The following is a 21,573-nucleotide window of genomic DNA, read 5'->3' as shown; positions in this document are numbered from 1 at the left end:
ATGGATTTCTGTATTAGCACCAGAATGAATAAGGGAAGTAAAATAAAGCTCAAATAAAGTTAATTTCATGTTTTTAACTGACATTAGCCTGCTTTTTGCTTGTACATAATACACGTTTCTAGTGATAGCTTAAAAGTACTGAAAGTACCTTTGTAGAGCAAGGATTTGGTGGTGGGTTTCTTTTGTTAATCCTAAAGAAATAATCTGTTTTTTAATTCTCTGAGGTATATACAGCAATGCTTCAGCTATACACAGCATAAACTGAACAAGAAAAGAATTAAGCAGAACAGCAGCTTTGACCTGCTTAAATCCTGAATTTTTATAACAAAAGCTATTTCTTCTTCACCCAGTTTACCCCCAAGACATTCTGTTATAAGAGCAAAGTTGACAGACACACATGTATTAAAACCTAAAAAATTCCAATTCAAAATGAAGAGTTCCGTTCAACCTTGAGTTTGTTTTCGCATTTGTGGGGGCTCTTATCCTGCCTGTACTTCAGTTCTTAGAATTCTTATAAGATTGAACATTCACATCCAAGTCAAACAACAACAATAAAATAAGGCAAGTTCAGATAAGTTACCTTCAGAATATCCATTACCTGCATAAATTAGTTTTTGGCCAGCTACTGGAAAGGCATCTTTCCCCCTTTCTGATTCAATCTTCTCTTTCAGTGCCTTCACCTAAAGCACAAAAACAGTCTTAATGAAAACAAAGTTCACAGTACAAACCTAATTAAGTATACTTTAAGTTTTAAATACTGAAGAGTAGTTTCAATCATGTCTTGATTATGTCAAGTTTATCAGTCTTCTGAGTATGTCACTGTAACCACTTTGCAGAGCAACATGTCCCTTTCACAAATAGTCTCCTGGGCTGAATCAAATTAGGTAATTATTTTTTTCCATGAGAAGTTATTAGTATGAGTGTACAACACAGCGAAAAAGTAAATTAAAAATTGTTTTCATCTCTTGACCCATTTGCCCTGTTCTTTCCCGGAATGCAGAAGGTACACCTGCTATAAACAGCTGAAGGTTTTCATCATCATAACCACTTTTCAGGGAATGCCAGGGGTTTTTTTGCTAAGATCACCATGACATTCAACCTTGAAGCCCCCATATGCAAAGCCTTGTGCAAAATGTTCAGAGGCTTATCTTACATAAACACTTTCCAACTCCTCCCCCTCCACCACAATTTCTGGAGCTTCACACACCAATTCTAAGCCTACACATTTACTTGCTTGCATGGACCACTGATGTATCTTCCAACACTTTTACAGCACCAGTAGCTCAAGTGGCACTGCTAGTTGTCATGGGTAAGAATGCCCCCAGCTCTCCAGAAAGTCTCCATAATCCTGTTCTGAGGAGGTAAAGCAAGCTCCTGTAAAAGCATTCACATCTGCTGTCATGTTTTAAGACAAACTGCCTGCACAAACAGTCAATTCTTCTTGCTTTCTTGCAGACTCTCCCTGTATACACAGAACAAAGACAACCAGTCTGTTATGAGCTTATTACTACAAGCTAACACCACTTTATAAAGGGTTTGCTGGTTTGTTGTTTTTTTTTTCCTAAATATTCGAAAAACCTTTTCCATAAAACTCTGCAAGGATATAGAACGCAACATATTGCATCCCTCTATGGAACTAAACAAAAATAGGGAGCCAGGTCTTCTTCCCCAGCAGATGAAGAAAGGATGATTTTGGTATTTTGTATCGTACATGCCATCCCAGCACCTGCCAAATGCTTTGGAATTAGTCTCCAACCAGGCAGTTGCTTTCCCACAGCAAAATGAAGAGCAGCTCTCTGCCACCCCTGAGTTCTGAGGACAGTCAAATTCGACAGTAATTTGCTGAAAGCATCATCATTCTCATGCACTTACTTTACAACAATCTGTCCTATCTTTGGACTTACGTTTATTTTTAAAGCATATTTTCTTGAAAATTAAAAATATAACTTGTTAATTCCTCCCCAATTTTAAGGATGGAAGTCACTCACGTTGCTACTGAACAATCTCCTCTTCACCACAGAGAAGTCACCAAGGATTTTTTTCCTAAACTTAAATATATATATTATACTAATACTTCACATAACTTCATTTAAAGTCCTGCATACACCAGGGCAAATGAATCCCTTGAATCATGGTAAAAACCTGTTATGTTTCCAAATGTCTACTTTTTAATACTCTCCTTATGTATTCCTACACTTATGCATTTTTACCAATCAAAGATAATGACTGGAGGCTGCTTCTTTTATACCCAGTTACCCATAGATTTGTAACAAGTATTGCAATGTCACTAACATGTATAATCTATTTTGTGAGAGAAAATTAAAATTTGTTTCATGTCCACTGCATCAATCAAGGTACTAGCTTCAAATATCTACTTTGTCTTCTTCATTTTCTATTGTTTTATTCCAGACAACAGTCTTATTCCCACAAGGAACAAAACCAAGATGTGTTCTCTCAAACATTTATGTTTGAACAGCTAAAAGTCTAGGTCAGGACACACTGAACACACATGTTGATTTATTACACAATAATTGGATCCATGGAAAGGAGTTAAGATACATACTGTAGGAGGATCCAACAATTAATTTGCCTTTGCTGACCACCTGTGTGTACGATTTCCCCTTATTATTACTGTGCTGTGACTGATGTACTGCAAGTGACCTGAGGCATTGCCTTCTTCCAAAACCTCCCAAAATGTTCCCCCTTCCATAAGTCTGCAATAAACAGGACTATGCTTTCATCCCTCTGGCAGGTGGCATTCATCTCCAGATGTAGACAAACTTCCATTTACACCATGGGGCCAAGGGAAACGAAAAAAAAAACCTTTTCTGGGAATCTGTTCCCGTGTTTCACCATCCTCACTGTACAAAATCCCTTGCTTACATCTATTCTTTACAGGCCTGCTAAAAAGTCTGTCCCCATCTTTCCTATAAGCCCCCATTTGGCACTGTGAGGTTCTCCAAGGTTTCACCCAGAGCCTTCTCCTTTCCAGCCTGAACAACCCCATCTCTCCCAGCATGTCTCCACAGGAGAGGTGCTCCACTCTCTGAACATCTCCATGGCCTCCTCTGGACCAGCTCCAACAGGTTCACATCTTCCACGTGCTGAGGACCACCAAGAGCACGCAGCCGCATGTTCCACAGGATTACACCTAGGAGAACTGACGTGGCAGCCACAGGCAGTTTCATCCTTGTTGGACATTCAAGTGACTGTGCTTCAGCTGTACAGTCCCCTTCCACAATCCAAAAACCCTCTCTGCATACTAATACTACATAATTTTTATTATTGTGGTGGTCTAGGTAAGGACAGAATAAAGAGTTATACTAATTACTATGCAGTAGCTGGATCCACATGAAGGAGTTTGGCATTTATTGCCTCAGTGAAGTAGCTATCAATGCAAATAACACCGTGAGGTTACAGACCCATGGTGGTTCTGAACATAAACTACAAGTTTTTTCCTAAAGAACAATCTTTGGCTAGAGCTTGCCAATACAGAGGCCACCTTTAACTTCTTAATTCTTGGAAAAACTGGAAGTCCAGAGGAGAATAGGCAGTAAAATTTTCAGTGCTGGTCTTTATTCTCTGCCTGTATTCTTGCCACATGCATCAATCAGTTTAAGAACAGATTACATCCTAAATTGGAACACAAATGACTTCAAGTTCTCTGGCTGACAGCTTACAAAATTCTAAAAGAAATTTAAGCTTAACGTAACTGAGCCAATTTACAGTATCTTGCTATCTATGCTCAGCCATTTGCAAAGGAAATGTCATTTACATAGGTCTCACATTTAAATGGACATTCACTCTACTGTGAACTCTTACCATCCAAAGATATCAGATATTATGGTGACTGACAGTAACACACCATGGGCTCTGAATTACAAATTAAAAATTCTGTAATGTTATTCAAGTTGCTACTTTAAAACTGAAAATACACCAAATAGTCAAATAATTTCCAGATTAGATTCAAGAGCATTTCAGAGCTCTTGCCTAACTGCTTTATAAAGGATAGTGATTTAGATAAGGGAATCTGTCATATCTCAAATGAATACAATGAACTGATTGCATCACAGCTATTCAAAGGAACAAACAAAAGGACTTAAACCAACTCTTAACTACTAGAGCTTGAACTGGAAGAAAATGCAGCCAGCTGCAGACTTCATCATTCTCCTATTAGAGACAAGTTCAAGAAACACTCAGGCTAAAATAAAAAGCACTTGCCTATTCTGGCTTTCATCACTGCCTAGCCTAAGAGGCCAGAAACACATCATTTGCAGAGGATACAATACTTATTTTTCAGAATAAAAAGAAAAGGAATAGATAAGATCAGATACATCAATTTTAGCAGTAACATTCCAGTGGCATAGAATTTCCTCTTGCAGTTTTAACTGGAGTGACTGAAAGCATAGTGAGGTATGCCTTCATAACTCTGCTGAGAGAAGAAAATGCATGATGGTGCAACAACCTGTAGGTCAGACAGTAGTCTGATCCACCTTCATTTAGATTTAAACCACAGATGTTCCATTTTCAAGGAAGAATTAAAAAAAACAAAGAGAGAGAGAGGGAGAAGCCTTCTCAATGCTTTTCAGAAAAGACAGCTGCATCTTCCAGCTGCTGGTGCAGTGAACTCCTGAAAAAAGCAACATCCTAAACTTTGCCTCTAGCAAATTAGGTTGCTGAGAACCTAGACTTCAGCACCACCATTGGTTATTAAGTGAAAATTAATTTTGGGGAAGCACACCCAGCACATTGATCTGTCAAACTGAGAAATCATCCATAGGTTATGATTTATTTTTCTCATAAATACAGATCCATAAACCAAACCTTCAGGCTTCCTAGTTTTATTCAACCTGATTAGGGTTCAAAATGTATTTCGGTCCTGACCAAATCCCATTTTTCCTCTGCCCTTAATAAAATTTCACAGCACAATAAACAGAGCCTGTACTTCATGGCAATACCTTTAAAAATGAGCATCAATTCATCTGCAAACACTTTACCTTAAAGATTCAGAAACAACACACTTACAAGTCAAGATGACTTTTTTCTGTCCTCTATGAATTTAGACTCCCTCAGAAACTGAAGGCAACGTCCTAGAGAATACATGCCATGCAATCTGTTTAATAAAGAGCTAGAGCAAATCAACTCCTAACTGAAAAACTGAGGTCTTCCAAAGAAACACCAGTCATCAGCTGCATCCCAGACAGGCATCTAAAAATGGGTTTCATGAAATCACCAGTGCTGAGTTCTGCAGTTGTTCCTTGCAGTCACTTTTTTGCCAGCTAAGCCAGCAGGGCACACTGGGTTCTGTCCAGGGAAGCGGCTCCCATGGGTCAAACACTCTCCCCCTCTTCCCTCTCACACACCAGTTTTCATTTCCCCTACCTCATATAAATGCTAACACAGAAGAGGCAAAAATCATAAGTTTATTCAAAGCCTCATTCCATAAATCCTAATGAAAACGTGAACAGGGTACTTTCATTGGTTTTAATGGATAATTACACAGGCAAATTGCTGAATTTCTTGAGATGTTGGGTGAAACTGAATACAAAACGGGAAAGGATCTCTTCTGTAGACATCAAGCCACAAGCACATCTTCCACCCCACAATCTTCATCAGGAATCTGATGTACCCGCAGACAAGGCTGTCTGCTACTTCTACTAAGAGGCTGCTACAAAGTTTACTCTGATATTGGCAGTCTTCTAGTTTCCTGCCCAAGTTAATTCCCAAACTACTAATACTGATTTTTTTTTATGTTGATGTTATAATTCAAGCATGAGTAGCCTTCCCACATCCCTTGGTGCTTACTAGCATAAGACATTTGCACAATTTCACCAAAATTTGTGAGCTAAGCTAAGCAGGTCTCTTTAGTTTCATGTCAGAGTTTTCCAGAGGCTCCAGGCATCTCTTCCCAAAGGTAGAAATTCATTGCCCTTGGGAACAGGTGGAGAGCACATTTGAAGCAGAGTAGCATCACTACTCTCCCTGGACGTCTCAGGATCTGTGATCTTTAGGGCTTCACCTTTTAATGAACCCAACTCCAATCAATCAATGCTTCTCATTCGAGGGCCACTTACCAAAGTCTGACCCTCAAACAGGCAGCCAGGCACTAATGTCAAATTTTGTGTTTGTCAATGTCATCATGCTTCTGTTCATTTTTACTCCAATTCTCCAAATCAAATCAATTAAAGGACTGTGAAGAGATGCATCCCAAGACCAAGTCTGAAAGACCCTCACTACCAACCTACCAACTGCTGAACTGCTTCTCTTTGAGAATAAATGCTGCACATAGGGTTTTTTTCTTTAAATCTACTTATAATTCTCTGCCACTTTTCATATTTTTCTGTAGAAGGCTAACAGGTTTCATCCAGACTTTGGGAAAAGTCATAGTTAGACATGGACAAAAGCTTTTACTCCAAAGGGCTTTGCCCTTTTCCTCCTCCCTGAGAGAGGACATCACAGTCTGAAAACTTGTTTAGAATTTAGCTTTGATATTCCTGAGTTTTCACCTCCCATTGCCCTTGCAAAAATATTTACCACATGTTATACTGCCATATACACACTGCTCAAAGTCAGGCGAGGACAATGCAGCTGTATCAGACAATAAACCTGCTAATGAAGCAACAAACTGACCAGTGCAACAGGTTTTACTACCCTTAATCAAACTCCATGATCAGCAACTGATTAATGACAAATATTGTGCCTACTACGGAAAACACACAGAGGATAAGAAACTACTAAGCTCATAAATCAATGCTTTACAGTACTTTTACTGGTAAGAATGCATTTGGTTCCAGCTACTTCTTTCTACAAATTAGAAAAGCAGGCTTTTCTGGCACAAAACTCCATTCACAGTGTTCCCTTATATTATCTTTCTAAACAGGACACTCATATTCAGTCAGAAGGCAATCATGGTGGTTACATGAACAGATCACTGCCCTACTTCAGGCCTCAAAGGCATAACAGATACAATAATTGGGAAGAACCACAGGAGAGGAAGAGCCTTGTTAACCCAGCCAGGTTTACGAGCTTAGTAAGTGCCTGGAAAAAAAAACCCAGTTGTACTCAAATAAACAAGGCATCTAGAATTACTCCAGCATTTAAAAACAGACAGGATAAAGCATTCATAACCTCCTTTATTTACTTGCTGTATTTACTGTTGTTGAAATTTGTATACAAAGAAAGAAGCATCCTCTTCTGAAGAAAAACAGTCTGGAATTGTCAAGGTAAAAATCCAAATTTAGCCCTGACATTTACTTTCTCTGCAATTACCTCTACCTTTCTAATTTCCTCCACAAAATTGAGCTCATCTACACACAAATGAAATTTTTAAGTCTAGTAGTTGTTATGCACTGACCAGATATCAACAGAAATAATTTCTGATCTCAAACCTGGCCTCCAAGCCTCCACACACTTCTGCCCTGCATTTCAAAATTGATCTAAGCCCTGACAGATAGAGGAGACACTGAGGCCAGTTTTCTGATGCAAAAAGGTGACTAAAAGAGCTGCATTCATGCAGTTTTGTACTAACCAACATAGGAACACAAATTTCAACCTAAAGCAGAGCTTTCAGCTATCTGCAGCTTGAAGAAAAGCAGCAAGATGGACATTCCTGCCTCTGAAGACACAAAGGCTTTTTTTAGGAAGGAAGCTTACAGTCTGAGTGGTGACTCTTGCATGGTCATGTTGATTAGGACAAAAAATCCTCCTGTAGCTTTGGGCAGACAATTTTCACAACAGGCACATTCCCCACAAACCCATTTACAAGTATAAAAGTGACACAGCTATTTGAGTATGAAGAAGACTGACAGGCCACTTTGATCAGTTCTAAAAAGACACTTAAAAAACCCTTTTGCAACACTGCAAGCTGACCTGCCAGTTGGAGGGTTGCTTCAAAACACAGGGAAAGACAAAGAGAAGGAGAACCAGAGTCAGTGTGTAGACAACACTCTGTGTGCTCACAGCCACAGCAAGCCCTTCCCTCTCCTTTTCCCGTTCCTTTGGTGCTCCCTGCAGGGCAGCATGCAGAGGACAGTTATCTTTACAGGCTCTAGGTAAGACAGGCTGCACATCACCACATCCTGTGAAATTGAGATATTTGTTTCACCGAGTCCACTCCACCCACAGGAACCATGACCAAAGACACAAACCTTGGCGAGAGAAAACATTGCCAGGGGGCTCTAACTTTACACCCCCCTATCTCACACCTAAAGATATCCTTTTCTGTGTTTCAGGAATTAAAAAAAATATATTTTCGAAAGGTTTGTCAGCAAACACAGCCATTTACACACAAGGGCAGCAATGGGACTCCAGACAGTAGCTGGATTATCTGCTCATATCAATTCTTTTTAATTAAAATGTACTCTCCACTTTCACCAACCTTCAAAGGGAACACCTTCCAGCCTGTTGTTATCCATATCAAGGACAGATACCTTTGTTTTCCAGTCATACCTGCAAAACAGACCTTAATATATATAGAACCATCCTTAAGTGTGTACAATCTCTATATCTAGATATATTCATTAATAATATTTAGATATATGTGTACAATCTCTGTATTTAACTTCTCAGTGTACTGGCAACCTTGAGAATGGTGGCCCAAGACAGTTTAGATTTTGAGGAATACAGCACATAATACTGCCAAATTATTAAAAGTACAAAGCTAACTTTTATTTGCTGACAGCTAAATTGGATAAGAAGATTCTCTATAAAATAGTTGAAACATTATGGGCACAGCCATGGCATTTGAAAAATGGACAACATATAAAAACATATTCCAATACGAATAAAATAATTTTAGTTGTATGAAGTAATTTATGCTATCTTATCCTTTCCTTTTTTAATTTTTTTTAAAAAAAATATGTCATCCTACCCAAATTTCTTTGGAAATTCTATTTAAAACACTCACTAGAATGTCAGGAAAATACTCCTGAACATGTGAAAACCTAGCCTTCTTCAGCCAAGAATCAGAACTACTTCCTTGCTAGAAAATCCTAATTCTAACCAGGAAACAGAAAAGGACCATACACCAAAGAAAAGCAGTGGCAAAAAGCCTCTAGAGACTTAGCTAAACAAGTATGAATTGTAACAGACCATAACTCCAAAATGCTACAGTCTATGAAGAAAGCATGAAAACAATGAAAAAAAAATGTAGCTACTCTTACTCTAGTTATCTCTGAAGTTACAATTTTGCAGAGTCATATATCAAACCACAAGTAGCAAGTGCAAGACCTTCAAATTCACACCACCTCCTCCCCTGCAAGCACACACACCCCCCCAAAAACAATAAAATCCTAAAGAGATGCAAGAACAACAAAACAATCCTCCAGAAGCGGAGAAAAATACTAATTGTACAACCCAAAGAGCAATTATAGAAAAATGCCACAACCTGAAGCAGAGAAACATCTTTAACCTAGAAGGGTATTTCTGGATTTTGAACTGAGCACTTTTCCTCTAACCACTAAAATGATAAACCCTCAGGAAAACACAAAAACAATCCTATTACCCACAACTGCTGTAGGATTAATCTGCACTGAAACACATGTATGAATGAGGTTATCAAGAGTACATTCATTCATACTCACTCACAAGTTACAAGCCCTGGAGTCAGCTTGCACCATTTCACTCATCAGTGGTCTCTGATTCTTCCAGAACTGTTACAAAATTAATTATTCTGACACAGTAACATTAGCATCCAGAAATCTCCATAAACACATTTAAATAAAGCACACACATACTATGGACACACCAGAACACAGCAGAAGCTCAGACTTCCACAACTATGTGTTCTGCTGACACGGTGTTAAACAAGCTGGCTTTTCCTGGGTGTTCAAGTGCTGTGGTGGAACAGTGAAATGTGAAAGCCCATATTATGTGACATAGAGACTGCGGCCGAAAGACTGCTGACATCCTGAATATTCCCTGCACTTCTCTGCATTTTGACAACCAGGTTTTTGGGCTAACAGCACAGGGGGAGCTGAAAACAAAACAGGACAGACTTAACTTTTGCCCAGTGTTTCACTTTCAGAGTTAAGAATGTTTGTTGAAGACTTTTAAAACCCTGCTTAGCATCTAGATAGAGATAACTACAACAGAAATGCTACATTTAGAAGCTTACAGTGTCAACACTGTCACTTCAGACAAGAGATGTGGCTACACAGGCCTGCATCAGTGTCAGACAGCGCTTGTTATTCCTTCCTAACACAATGTTTCACGTATTTACTTTCTCACAGAGAGCCAACAAAAAGAAGCAGCAGCTTGTGCAGATTGATACATGCTTTCATTTACCCTGGTTAAGTCAGAGCGCTCAAGCCCTGCGTGGCCCCGCTCAGAACACCAGAACGGCCACAATAGGTATATGCACCCCTGTGTGGAGCTTGATGGGTGCATCACAATACTTGAGGAAAAACAGCCAGGCTTGCGAAAATTTCATTTGATAACGGGCTTTCCCCAATAATAGGGCCTGAGGCTAAATCTTTTCATCTTCTTTAGTCAGTCAGAGTACCTGACAGTCTTCACCCAGTGCTTTGTCAAGCAAGATAGCTTCAAGTACAGTTTTTATTCACTCAAAATACTCAGCTGGCTAATGTTTTAAAACACAACCAAACCAAAACTAGAGTCAGACTACTGAAGGAAAGTTTAAAACTCAACTGTGTGATTTAATAGGAAAAAAAACCCACCAGTTGCTTGTGCAAAAAGCTAAGCAGCAAAGCTAATTAGTTATTAGGATGTGTGTTGCTTCAAATTCTCATTGGAGGGTGGTTTAAACATTCTTATCAGCAGCAGCTCTCAGCTACAAGCATTAAATATTGTCAGAATGCTACCTTGCACAGTAACATCAAGTCTCTCCAGATTAATTTGGTACTGAGAGTAAGGGGAGAAAAGGAGCATGAAAGCAATTTTACAGAAACAGAACCCAACTTTGGATCAACAGGTTTCCTGTGCCTATCACAACTACGTGATTTTTGGCCTTGTCACAGCACAGGGCAGAAATCCAAGTAAACAAGCCTACCTCTGAGAAACACACACATGGTCCAAAGACTAAAAGTAATGTTCCCCAAACTACATGAAACACATTTCAAGATCTCAGGAAATTAATCTAAGAAACCAGCATAGTTAGCTAAAATTTGTGTATTCGAAAAAGTCTGACTGAGGACTTGAAAGCACACACTTGTGAGGCACTTCCTCAACATAGCATATTTTAAATCGTTTTCTGATTGATTTTAAGACTCAGTTTGTAACTGAAGGCCCAAAGCTGAACTTCTATTTATTAAGTCAATATGATTTTTAATACTTCCAAGAGTAAGTTCTTCATAATTTTCTAAAACGTGTGCCACAGAAATTTAAACAGGTTCTTCACCTCTACAGCTAATAACATCAGGTCTTTATCCTGCTGCTTTTAAAACAAAGTTCTCCTCAAATTCTACCAGATTTCCTTTGTCTTACCACCCATTCCTGGCTAAAACCTGAAGTTATGCTCATGAGGAGCATTTTAATTTTGAGCTACTGTAGCAGCTACATTTATAAACAGAGGGTGCAGTCTCATTTCCCACAATCCAACTTGTAGTCATTGCATTCTGCTGTCTCATAAACTGGTGAGGGCTTTGACTGGTAACATTCCTTCGGTCCTCTCCTTGAATTTACTTCCCAGGATTTTACTGAATGCAGAGAGCAAGAGAGGGGAAAAAAAAAAAAAAGAGAGTTTTCTCAGTAACAGTAAAGACTTATGGTTTAAATATTTCTAGGTTTCTGACCCATGTTTCTCCTAGGCACTTGACATGTCTCTCAGTCACAATGATAACCCAAGTGAGCTCTTAGTCCAACTTAAAACTGTCATCCTTTATTTTTCTTAAGATGGAAGAGGGTAAACCAACAGACTTTTTAAGAGCAGATACAATGTTCCATAGTTTCTAGAGCTTCACTGCCCACCTGCCACAGGAAAGGCTGCTGGAAAGCTGCCAGCCTCCCCAGATCTTTCAAACCAAGGCCACAAGTGTGTATGGCCTTGGCTATCAGATTGACCATCCCTGCTCAGGCAAGTGACAAGGCAACTTCCAACCCTGCCAACTCACTTAAGGCCCTTCTCATCTCAGAATGCTGCATTTCCCTGAGGATTTTCCAGCGGGCTCCCGTGTGCCAGAAGAAAACATTCACCTGGAAGCAAAACATGTCTCCTCACTCGCAGCATCATTACACACATCCAAAGGCACCGGGGAAGGGGAATGAGGCTGCTGTGAACCCCATCACACACGCCAACACCAGCTCCACCGAGGTCAGCAGAGTCTCTCCTGCACTCCCTCCCCTTCTAAGTACAGACTGATTAATCACTGCAGCTCGCCCCGTGAGGCCAAACAATAAACCCTCCTCGCACTCTCCCACCTCCACAGCACACACCTGCCCGGGCACATAGCGATGCACCTGGGAGCAAACACCAGCCCCTCTCCAAATCATGCTCCTGCCCTAGCAGAAAAGCCCCACATCTCCCCCAGCTTTTCCCTTGTGGGAATCCATAGAAGGATGGGAAGGACCACCACGTTTTCCTCCTGCTGCACCCCCAGCCCCACCCCGGGAGAGAGACAGTCTCAGCATATCCCCTCTCCCAGTGCTCCCATTATAAACCAGCAGCGATCTGTGCCCCACTGACTGCTAACCCACGGCACCCCGAACCCCGTAAGGAAAAACTTTCCTTTCCTATAGCGCTCCTCTCCTTCCCACGACTACGTGAGATATTTAGCCCCTCTCCCACCTCCCGGGCTATTTCCCCTTTCCACCTCAGAGCTATTCCCCCTCCCACCTCCGGGGCGTTCTCCTCAAAAACAAGGGGGGAAAAGTCCTTCCGCCGAGGGTTTGGCCACGGCAGCCTTTCCTTCGGCGATGGGAAGTCACTCTTCCCCACCAGCATCCCGAGGAAAAGGGGTCCCTCATCACCCCCGGCTGAGCTCACCCCCTCCCCCCGGCCCCCAACCCCCCAAAATTGTCCCGGGAGGACACCGCATCACCCCCGTGCCCCCATCCCCTCCCTGAATCTCCGGCCACCTTCACCAGAGGGGTCCGTCCCTCCCTTTCCCCGGGGGCGAGGGCACAGATCCCCGCATCCCTCTCCACGGCCGCGTCCCGGGGGTGGGGGAGGCGGGATGGGGAAGGAGCCCGGGAATGGCCGCACCGTCTCCTCGGGGTCGATGTCGATGCGGAAGGTTTGCTGCTGCAGAGTCTTCAGCGTGATCTGCATGGCGGCGGTTACGTGCCGCGCTCCGGCCGCCCTCGTCCCTTTCCCGGGAAGAGGTGGCGGGGAAGAGGCCGGGAAAGGGAGGAGGAGGAGGGAGGCGGTGTCGGGCTCGGCGGGAGGGGGGGACGCGCATGCGCGGCCTGAGGCGCCCGGCACGGCGCAGGCGCGGGAACTCCTGAGGGCGGGGAGAGCGGGAGGAGGGGCGCGGGCAGAGACCCAGAAATACAAATATCTATATATCTAAATATGTATGTATCGAGTGAGACAGAGAGAGAAAGAGAGAACGGAGCGGTTGAGGGGTAAAAGGTCTCTGAGGCTATCCGGCCTGTGCGCGGACAGCACCGTGTCAATGAGGCCGAGGCACTGAATGACGCGTCCAGTCTTTCCTTGAACACCTCCGGGGCAGTGACTCTGCAGCCTCCCTGGGCATCCCATCCCATTCCAATCCATCCAACTCCAGTCCCTTCTGTGAAGAAGTTCTTCCTAATATCCAACTAAACCTCCCCTGGCCCAGCCTGAGGCCGTTCCCTCTCCTCCTGTCCCTGTTCCTGGGAGCAGAGTCCGACCCCCCCCGGCTGTCCCCTCCTGGCAGGGACTTGTGCAGAGCCAGAAGGGCCTCCTGAGCCTCCTTTTCTCCAGGCTGAGCCCCTTTCCCAGCTCCCTCAGCCCCTCCTGGGGCTCCAGCCCCTTCCCAGCTCCGTTCCCTTCTCTGGGCACGCTGCAGCCCCTCAATGTCCTTCTTGAAATGAGTGTCACAGACACACTACTTGTAAGTTCATTAGTACACACGTGGGTTGAAACACCGAAGTTCTGCCAGTGCTGGTGTCATAGAATATAAAAGACCCTCTAGTTCCAACCCCTCTGCCAGGGGGCAGGGACACCTCCCACTAAACCAGGCTGCTCAAGGTTGCCTTATCCAACCTGTCCTTAAACACTGCCAGGGCTGGGGCATCCACAGCTATGGATGTTAACTGTGAAGCAGGGAGCATGGTGCCTGTGGAATAGCAGGCCACATAACTTTCTCAGTCTTGCCTGAGAAAGTGGCCAGGGAAATCATAGGGAGGAATTAAAACAATCCTCAGAGACAGAAAACAGCCTTGCAGGTGCTGTTTGTCTGTTCCTCGTTTTCTTGCAAGAGAAGGTCAAGGGGTGGTGTACCCCACTGACCAGTGATGGTGATGTGTTAGTTTACTAATCAATAAGAGTTTTTCTTTTCTGTACTTTCACATATTGGTCTATAAAAAAGATCTGAAGCAATAAATTGGGAGAAAACTCTCCAGTTCGACTCCACAAGAGAGTCTGTGTTGTTCTTCTCTCCGTTCCCAATAGAGCGACACACAACCTCCCCAGGTGACCTCTTCCAGTGTCTCACCATCCTCGCAGTAAAGAATTTCTTCCCTATGTCCAAACTAAATCTACCCTCTTTCAGTTTGTACCTATCCCTCCTTGTCCTATCTCTACAGTTCCCAAGAAAGCATCCCTCTCTGGCTTCCCTGTAGGCTCCTTCAGATACTGGAACCTTCTCTTCTCCAGGGTGGAACAGCCCCAGCTTTCTCAACCTGACTTCACAGAGAAGATGCTCCTGATGAACTTGGTGGCCTCCCCTCTACTTGCTCCAACAGTTCCATGTCCTTCTCACATTGAGACCCCCCAGAGCTGGATGCAATACTGCAGGTAAGGGTCTGACAAGAGGAGAAGAGAGGTGGAATTGCCTCCTTTGACCTGCTGCCCATGCTGCTTTGGATGCAGCCCAGGATTCATTTGGTTTTCTGGGCTGTGAGCACATTGAGTGCACGCTGCTGGCTCACGGTGAGTTTAGTAGTTTGTAGTTTAGTGTTTGAGTAGTTGATGCATACATTTGATGGGCATTAACCTGTGCTTGCCCTGGTGCTCCTTAGGTAATACAGGAGAGAAGCTGCTACAAACAAACACAAATTTGAGCCAGCTGTGTTGGTAAAAGAGACCCTTTCCCCTGCACCTCGTAACCTCTTCAATCACCAGGTGTGGAATTTCCTTGTAGCCTCTTCCATCTGCAGGTGTGGTATCTCCCAGGGCTGTCTTTCTGCAAAAGGGGGTGCTGATGTCAGGCTGACTTAATTGCAGTTAAACTCCAAATTTCCTGGTATTGTGTAATGACTGGAGAATTTCTAGCCTGCCACATTGTCAGCTTAGTGTCTGTAATAAGAACCATCTTCTAACTCATTTTTTACATTAGACTTGGCTTCCTACCATTTCCTCCCAGCGGCATGGCCAGCAGACGGCATTGCCAGGCAAAAGGAAAGTGGGAGACCCCTTTCCTTGTGGAAGTGAGGAAATGGAGATGTGCTACACGTACACACAGGGCTGGAGGTGCTGCTTCTGCCAGTGTCCTGCTCATGCTCTGACACAGAGCTGCCAGACAGCCAGAGCCTCCTGCAGCTTTCGCAACTAAAAAGAAACCGCTGACTGCTGCTAGTAGGAATCCAGCATTCTTGACAGCACACAATAACTTGCTTGCTCTGTGTGGAGAGCCATTAAAAAAAAAAAAAATATGAGTGAGAGAGAAAAAATATCACTTGCTATTTTTTGCTTGGGTGGTTACAACTTAAAATATGCTGCTTGTTCACTTTCACTATTGCCTGATACCAAATCTGAGTCGATACTTTGAAGATAAAAGGGATTTTTTTTTTTAACTTTTTATTCAGCAGTCCAGATATGTAAGTGCTGAGCTTCACATGCAAACTGAAGTACCTCATGCTGGGGGGTTGTGACAGTTTCGCTACTCTTTTCTGCTCAGATTGTGTTAAACGACTCATTCTGACTTCTGTGTTTGCTGGTTAGTGTGTGAAGCAGGTCTGCCCAGGGCTGAGGGTTCATTTGCACAGTGGCTGTTCAGCTCTGCTTGTAAAAGCCCCAGAATAACTGGGAAACAACTCCAGAGGCTGTGAATGGCTAAGGATGAAGTTTTTTTCTGAGCATTTATTTGAATTTTGAAATAGAATGAGGAAAAAAAAAGAAGCTGTGATTTGTTTTTTCCCTCTGAGTGGTTCAGGAACTTATGACAGCTCACTGTATGGGGAATATAATAAATAAACAGATTCTTGGTATTTCCTCTAGCTCAGCCCATTCAGCTCCATAAAATCTGGCAGGACTTGGCTCTCCAGTTCTTTTTTGCAGTTGCAGAATTGAGGGTTGGAATTTTCCCCCAGAGTCCTCTCATAATTTAGTTTCATAGTGCTTCTTCTCGACAGCCAGTGCTTGGTGGTTTTTGTTTTATTTATTCTGTGTCTGAAGTATTTTGAGTAATCACCCTGTGTGCAGATTGGAGCATCACAGTTAGCTAACTTCATTTATAACAGTTTATATGCTGACTCAGTGAGCATGCAAACCTCTCCTATGCAAACAAAAAAAAAAAAAAAAACAACTTGGATTGATTTGAGAGAGATGTGAAATGAAGCCAAAGACTTAGAAAGATGTTTTGGTGGCAAATGCATATGATGATTAATTTGCATATGATGATTACTTTTGTATCCTTGCTTGCAAGTAACTTGATCTCCCTGTCTCACTTACTCCAGCTTTGTGCTGCCATGGCTTTGCCTTCCTCAGCTCCTTTTGGTTGTCCATGATTCCCCAGGAACTGGTCTTCACCCATACCTGCTCACAGCTGTGAGCACACCTGTGGGCTCAAGGACCCTGATTGTTACAGGGTAATGTTTGTGTGCACATGTCTGCGTGTTGTCATCTCGGGTTATGTGTGTGTCACCTCTCCAGCCACAAAAGAAGTCCCTGTTGCATGATACTGCAGTTTGTCTGCTTATCTTGGGAAAAGTTTCTGTGGTTTTCAGTGCCAACCACTGAGGCAAAGACACGAATCAGTGCTCTTGGTAAGTCAATTCAACTTCTGCTCTAACATGCAGTAACTACACATACCCTCTTTGTTACCTGGGTCATCCCACTGTCTTAGATGCCTGGATGCAATTAAGGCTGCCCACCATTTTTATCATTGCCATAATTTTTACAGGTCCTACCCAGATTCTAGGGCTGATAAAAGATATGAAGGTGAATTTCACCCCAAAGAACTGTTTAGGGATGCAAGGGGTGAAATGGTGCTTGCAAGAAAGCATCACATTCTATTTCACACCTTTGAGGTGGATGCAGGGTTCTCAAACACAAGACAGCAGTGACAGAAATGGCCTGAAGGTGTAGAAAACAATTTATTTTGGCTGTGTTGAACTGGGAGGAGGCATGCAGAGGCGAGTACTCCAGGCAGATGCTTGTAAGTCTGGATAACAGAAGTTATAGAAGGAAGAGCAAGATTTTGAGCTTGTGGTGGTGGTTAGGAAGAATTGTTATACAGGTAAATGTATAGAAGAGCTCCAGAAGGGCAGCACAGCCTGGATGGGCTTGGGATCAAACAGCTGGTAATGGAGAGATGAGGGAAGTTAGCACCATCACTGTCAGGCAGTAACATGCCCTTACCCTTCATTAAAGATAGCATTTCACACTTATTTCACAATAAGTGATCTATCCCTTCAAAGTGCTTCAAAAGCAGGTTTTTTTCTGTTTTATGAAATATAAATGAATTAATGCAAGGTAGCCTAGGCTGTAGTGTTTATTTGACATTGTAGTGAGATTTTCCATTGAATTGACTGGTCTCTGCTATTCCACATGTCTCCATGCAGATCTCCCACTGTCTTTCTCTGTACCACAAATTAGTTGAGAACACCAGTGGACCTTTTGTGAAGGCTGAACTAACTGCAAGCACATGTCTGGAGCAGGTTGACCTCTGCTTAGATTCCAGTTTGCAGTAATTCATTAATTCATGCTTAATCTTATTCCATATGCACTCTAGAGCTTTATCTACCTCCTGTTGGCAGCATTACTTCTTTTGGTACAGAAATAATTCGAGGGTTTACTTGCACTGTGAAGCTGCAACCACGCTTCCTCAATAATCCTCATTTATTGTGCAGGACTAACACTGAAGCAGCTTCACACTGTTTGTCACGATAGTGAAAAGCACCTGTGCAGGTTAATCAGCTAATTAAACAGTGAGGTATTTGGCAGTGACCATGGAGGCAGTGGATCTACACAGGCAAGGTGGTTGTAACCACTTCAGCAGCTACCAGCTGCAGGAAGAAGAGGGTCTGTATCTTGCTTTTCTTTGGATTTATCTGTAATCTCTCATGTCTGCCTGTCTCATGGTCTGAAAAAATAAAGGTCATCAAAAGGGGCTGGATCCTTCAGACTTGGAGGCATCTCACTCTGAAGCAGTGGTACTGCCTTGGATAAGGGAAATCACTGGGTGCATTTTCAGCAGTACACTCAGAAGCATGGAAATTCCCATTAGAGTTCCCATCAGCCCTTGGACACCAAGATGTTAGCACTGGAGTCTGCAGAGAAGAACCTACATTTCAGTGTTATTGCACAGACTGATGGGAAGTTAGTATGAGATCAAAATGAAACCCAGTCTGTATTGATAAAAGGGACTAAAATTTCTTTTATGCAGGATTCACATTTGAGGTCTTTTATTTTGAGAGTGATTGCTTTTCTGTTGTTAATTTTTTTAGCCTGATTGACACTCAGACAGCTGCCAAGAATACTTGGAATTCACTATAAAATAACAGAGTGGTAAGTGTATTAGACTATTGTCCTGACAGGCTTATATATTTTTTATGCTAATTATGTGGGTGTAGTAATTGTATTAGGAATATCTAGATATTTTCTATCAGTAAAATCAGTACCAAGTATGGGGAAACCCACAAAAGATTTCTCAGCTGACTCCAATCTGAAAATTTTCTTTAAACATATAATAAATGCTCCCATTCAGTTGCAAAGCCTTTTCCTTTATTTTATTTCCTTTATACAGAGATTCAGGAGCAGTAGCTATAGTAAGTACATGCACTTCCTAATTTGAAATCACTGTTAATTTATTTTATACCATTTATTAAGGAAGTGAGGGACAAGGGGTGGGAAAGGGAATCTCAGTCCAGGGTGTGTCTGCAAAGCATTCTGCCTCCAGGAACTATTCCTAGAGCATAGTCCAGCTTCACAACAGCACTGGGCTTGTAGCTGGAATCTAACCCCTTCGTGTATCTGTTTGGATGTTTGCTTTTTGTTTGTTTGTTTGTTTATAGGCTCCCTTGCCATCATGTCAGTGTCATTTTGCAACTGCAGGAAATGAGGTTTGCCAAGAAAGGCCAAATGGACCTTGAAGTCAAGTACCAGGCTGCATAGTGCTTCTTGCCACAAGCATTTCCAAGAAGAGATCATCTTCCAGGCATGTAACAGCCATGGCTAGTGACTCTGGAAGCTTATCCCAGCAGTGTCATTACCCTGAACATACTATTGATGGGCACTGGAATCAAACTCTTTAAATCTGTGCTGTGCAGAAATGACTTGTCACCTAGGAGAGGGAGGTATTGAATTCTGTATGCTTCAAGGGAGTTTATCTGGAAATGAAAAAATATTTTTACCCCTGAAAAGTTTCCTTATTTAATCACTGGTTTCTTTGGAGTGCCAGACAGCTGAAAGGGAAGGGAATAAAACTGATTGGGAGTTGACAAATGCCTCTGAAGACAGTTATCTGGTGCCTGTGTCTGTTAGCAGGAAGGGCTGCTGTAGCTCTAGGGGGGTTTTACAGTGTTTCAGAGTGCAGACTCTTTGCCAGCTATTCTAATATTTAGGCTCTGTTTGAGCTTCTTTGTCCCTGCCTGTCCTGTAATAACAAGGACAAATGGGAGATGGAAGCTTTACACTGTCCTCCTGTGGTTCTGCAGAGCTGCTGTGGAAAGGCCAGACATCTGAATATTCCAAAGCAAGGCCAATAATTGCATGAGGCATTAGAATGGCAAATACTGCAGCCAGCCAGGGCAGCCCATTGCTATTGACAGTTGTCACAGGGCGAGTCTTCCCAGCTTCAGGAGGGGACTGAGCAGTTGCAGAATGGATTGCTGAGTGCTCTATTAAAAGCTTCTAGGAAAATGACGTCAGGAGTCGTCAGCAATTAATCTGGAACATCGATTCCAAGAATAATGTTTATCTGAAAAATAGTGAATCAAATCCTACAGTTCTAGCTGGGCCTACTATGAGTAAATTAGATCAGTTTATTTTTGTATGAGTCATTAATCATATTGCAGTCATCACTGTGGTTATCTGAAAGTATTTTAATTTAATCAAAATGCAGTTGAAACTCATATAAACAAATTTGGCCTAAGATGGGCAGCCACACACACAGAGCAGTCTTTCCCAGTGTGGGATAAGGAATTAAACACCAAAACAGATCTTTCTACAGAGATCTGACTATGGATTTTTGCATTACTAGATTTTCAGCATGCACTTTCCAACACTTTGCTTTCTGTACTGACTTCCAGATAAAAGAGAACAATGTGCTGTGCTCTGAAGCTTTTGTCATGGTGTTCAAGCTTGTACAGGCCATCTGCTGTGGAGTAATGTAGCTGCTACAGTACATTGCTTTCCTAACATATGTGTAACCTGACAGCTGGTGAGTGTGAGCCCTCTGGATTCAGCAGGAATTCGCTCGGATGTGTAGTTACTCTGTGTACATAAAACCTTGTGTAAAACAATACCAACTCCTAGGTCACAGACCACAAAAGCCTTGTAGCTGGCACAGATACAGGTAGCTTCTGCCCCAAACTTTTGCTTGGAGCAGAGGAATGGATTCCAGGATGAATTCAGACCCTGATGCTCAGAGCTTTGTCCAGCCAGAATCTGAAAACCTTCAAAGATCCCACAGCCTCTTCTGGCTCCTGCTATAGTGCATAATTATTCTAATTTTTTTCCCCTTCTAGCTGTATGCTGAACTTCTCTAGTTTCTGCTGTTGTCACTGTCTCTTGCCCCCCTTCCAAAGGGTGTGCTTCACTGGGAAGACCCTGGCCCCATCCACTTGATCTCATCCCCACAGGCACAAGAGTGTACTGTGAGCTGCCTCAGACCATTCTGTTCTGTACTGAGCCAGCCCCACAGACCCTCCTCTGAGGGTGATCATTTCAGTTCCAGTGGCCTCCTGTGAGCCCTTCTGGTTTGTCAGCTCTGCCTGGGACCCCAAACAGCACACAGTGCCTCAGTGAGGCTTGGTGGGTTCTGAGCAGAGGGGATGACCCTTGACCACCTCCCTGCACCCTGGATAGGAGAGAAAATAGACACAAGTCCCTGGGGCCCAATGAGAGAGATCCCAGAGTCCTGACAGAATTGGCTGATGTTGCCAAGACACTCTCCATCATATCTGAAAAGTCATGGCAATCAAGGGACTTCTGTGGTGCCTGGAAAAAAGGAAGCATCACTCCTACAGGCTGAGAGAGTTGAGGTTGTTCAGCCTGGAGAAGAGAAAGGAAGCCTTAGAGCACTTTCCAAT

General features: G+C 42.7%; 1 protein-coding gene and 1 long non-coding RNA gene across 5 annotated transcripts in view; one reads left to right on the top strand and one right to left on the bottom strand.

Annotated features, from left to right (window-relative positions):
- RAD23B (RAD23 homolog B, nucleotide excision repair protein) overlaps positions 1–13,362 on the bottom strand; it is a 36,009-nt gene extending 22,647 nt beyond the window's left edge. The window contains exons 1-5 of one of the 4 annotated variants that reach the window (XM_033520297.1): positions 13,160–13,267; positions 12,069–12,150; positions 9,586–11,654; positions 8,378–8,448; positions 599–680 (exon numbers count right to left, since the gene is read on the bottom strand). In XM_033520297.1, coding sequence (XP_033376188.1) covers positions 599–680; positions 8,378–8,446 — 151 coding nt within the window. In that variant the 5' untranslated portion in view covers positions 8,447–8,448; positions 9,586–11,654; positions 12,069–12,150; positions 13,160–13,267. Of the gene's footprint in view, positions 1–598; positions 681–8,377; positions 8,449–9,585; positions 11,655–12,068; positions 12,151–13,159 lie in introns of all 4 variants that reach the window. The other 3 variants (XM_033520296.1, XM_015653465.1, XM_015653467.2) reach the window with 3 other exon arrangements.
- Positions 13,363–16,690: 3,328 nt separating this feature from the next.
- On the top strand, positions 16,691–20,994 carry LOC107215765. Its single transcript, XR_004495578.1, has 3 exons — positions 16,691–17,085; positions 18,769–18,829; positions 19,336–20,994. It is a non-coding gene; the product is annotated as an uncharacterized LOC107215765 (long non-coding RNA).
- The last annotated feature ends 579 nt before the right edge of the window (positions 20,995–21,573 follow it).

Source organism: Parus major, chromosome Z, assembly GCF_001522545.3.
Source record: "Parus major isolate Abel chromosome Z, Parus_major1.1, whole genome shotgun sequence".
Taxonomy (NCBI): Eukaryota; Metazoa; Chordata; class Aves; order Passeriformes; family Paridae; genus Parus; species Parus major.
The sequence above is the reverse complement of the archived record's forward strand: the minus strand, read 5'-3'. Positions and strand labels throughout refer to the sequence as shown.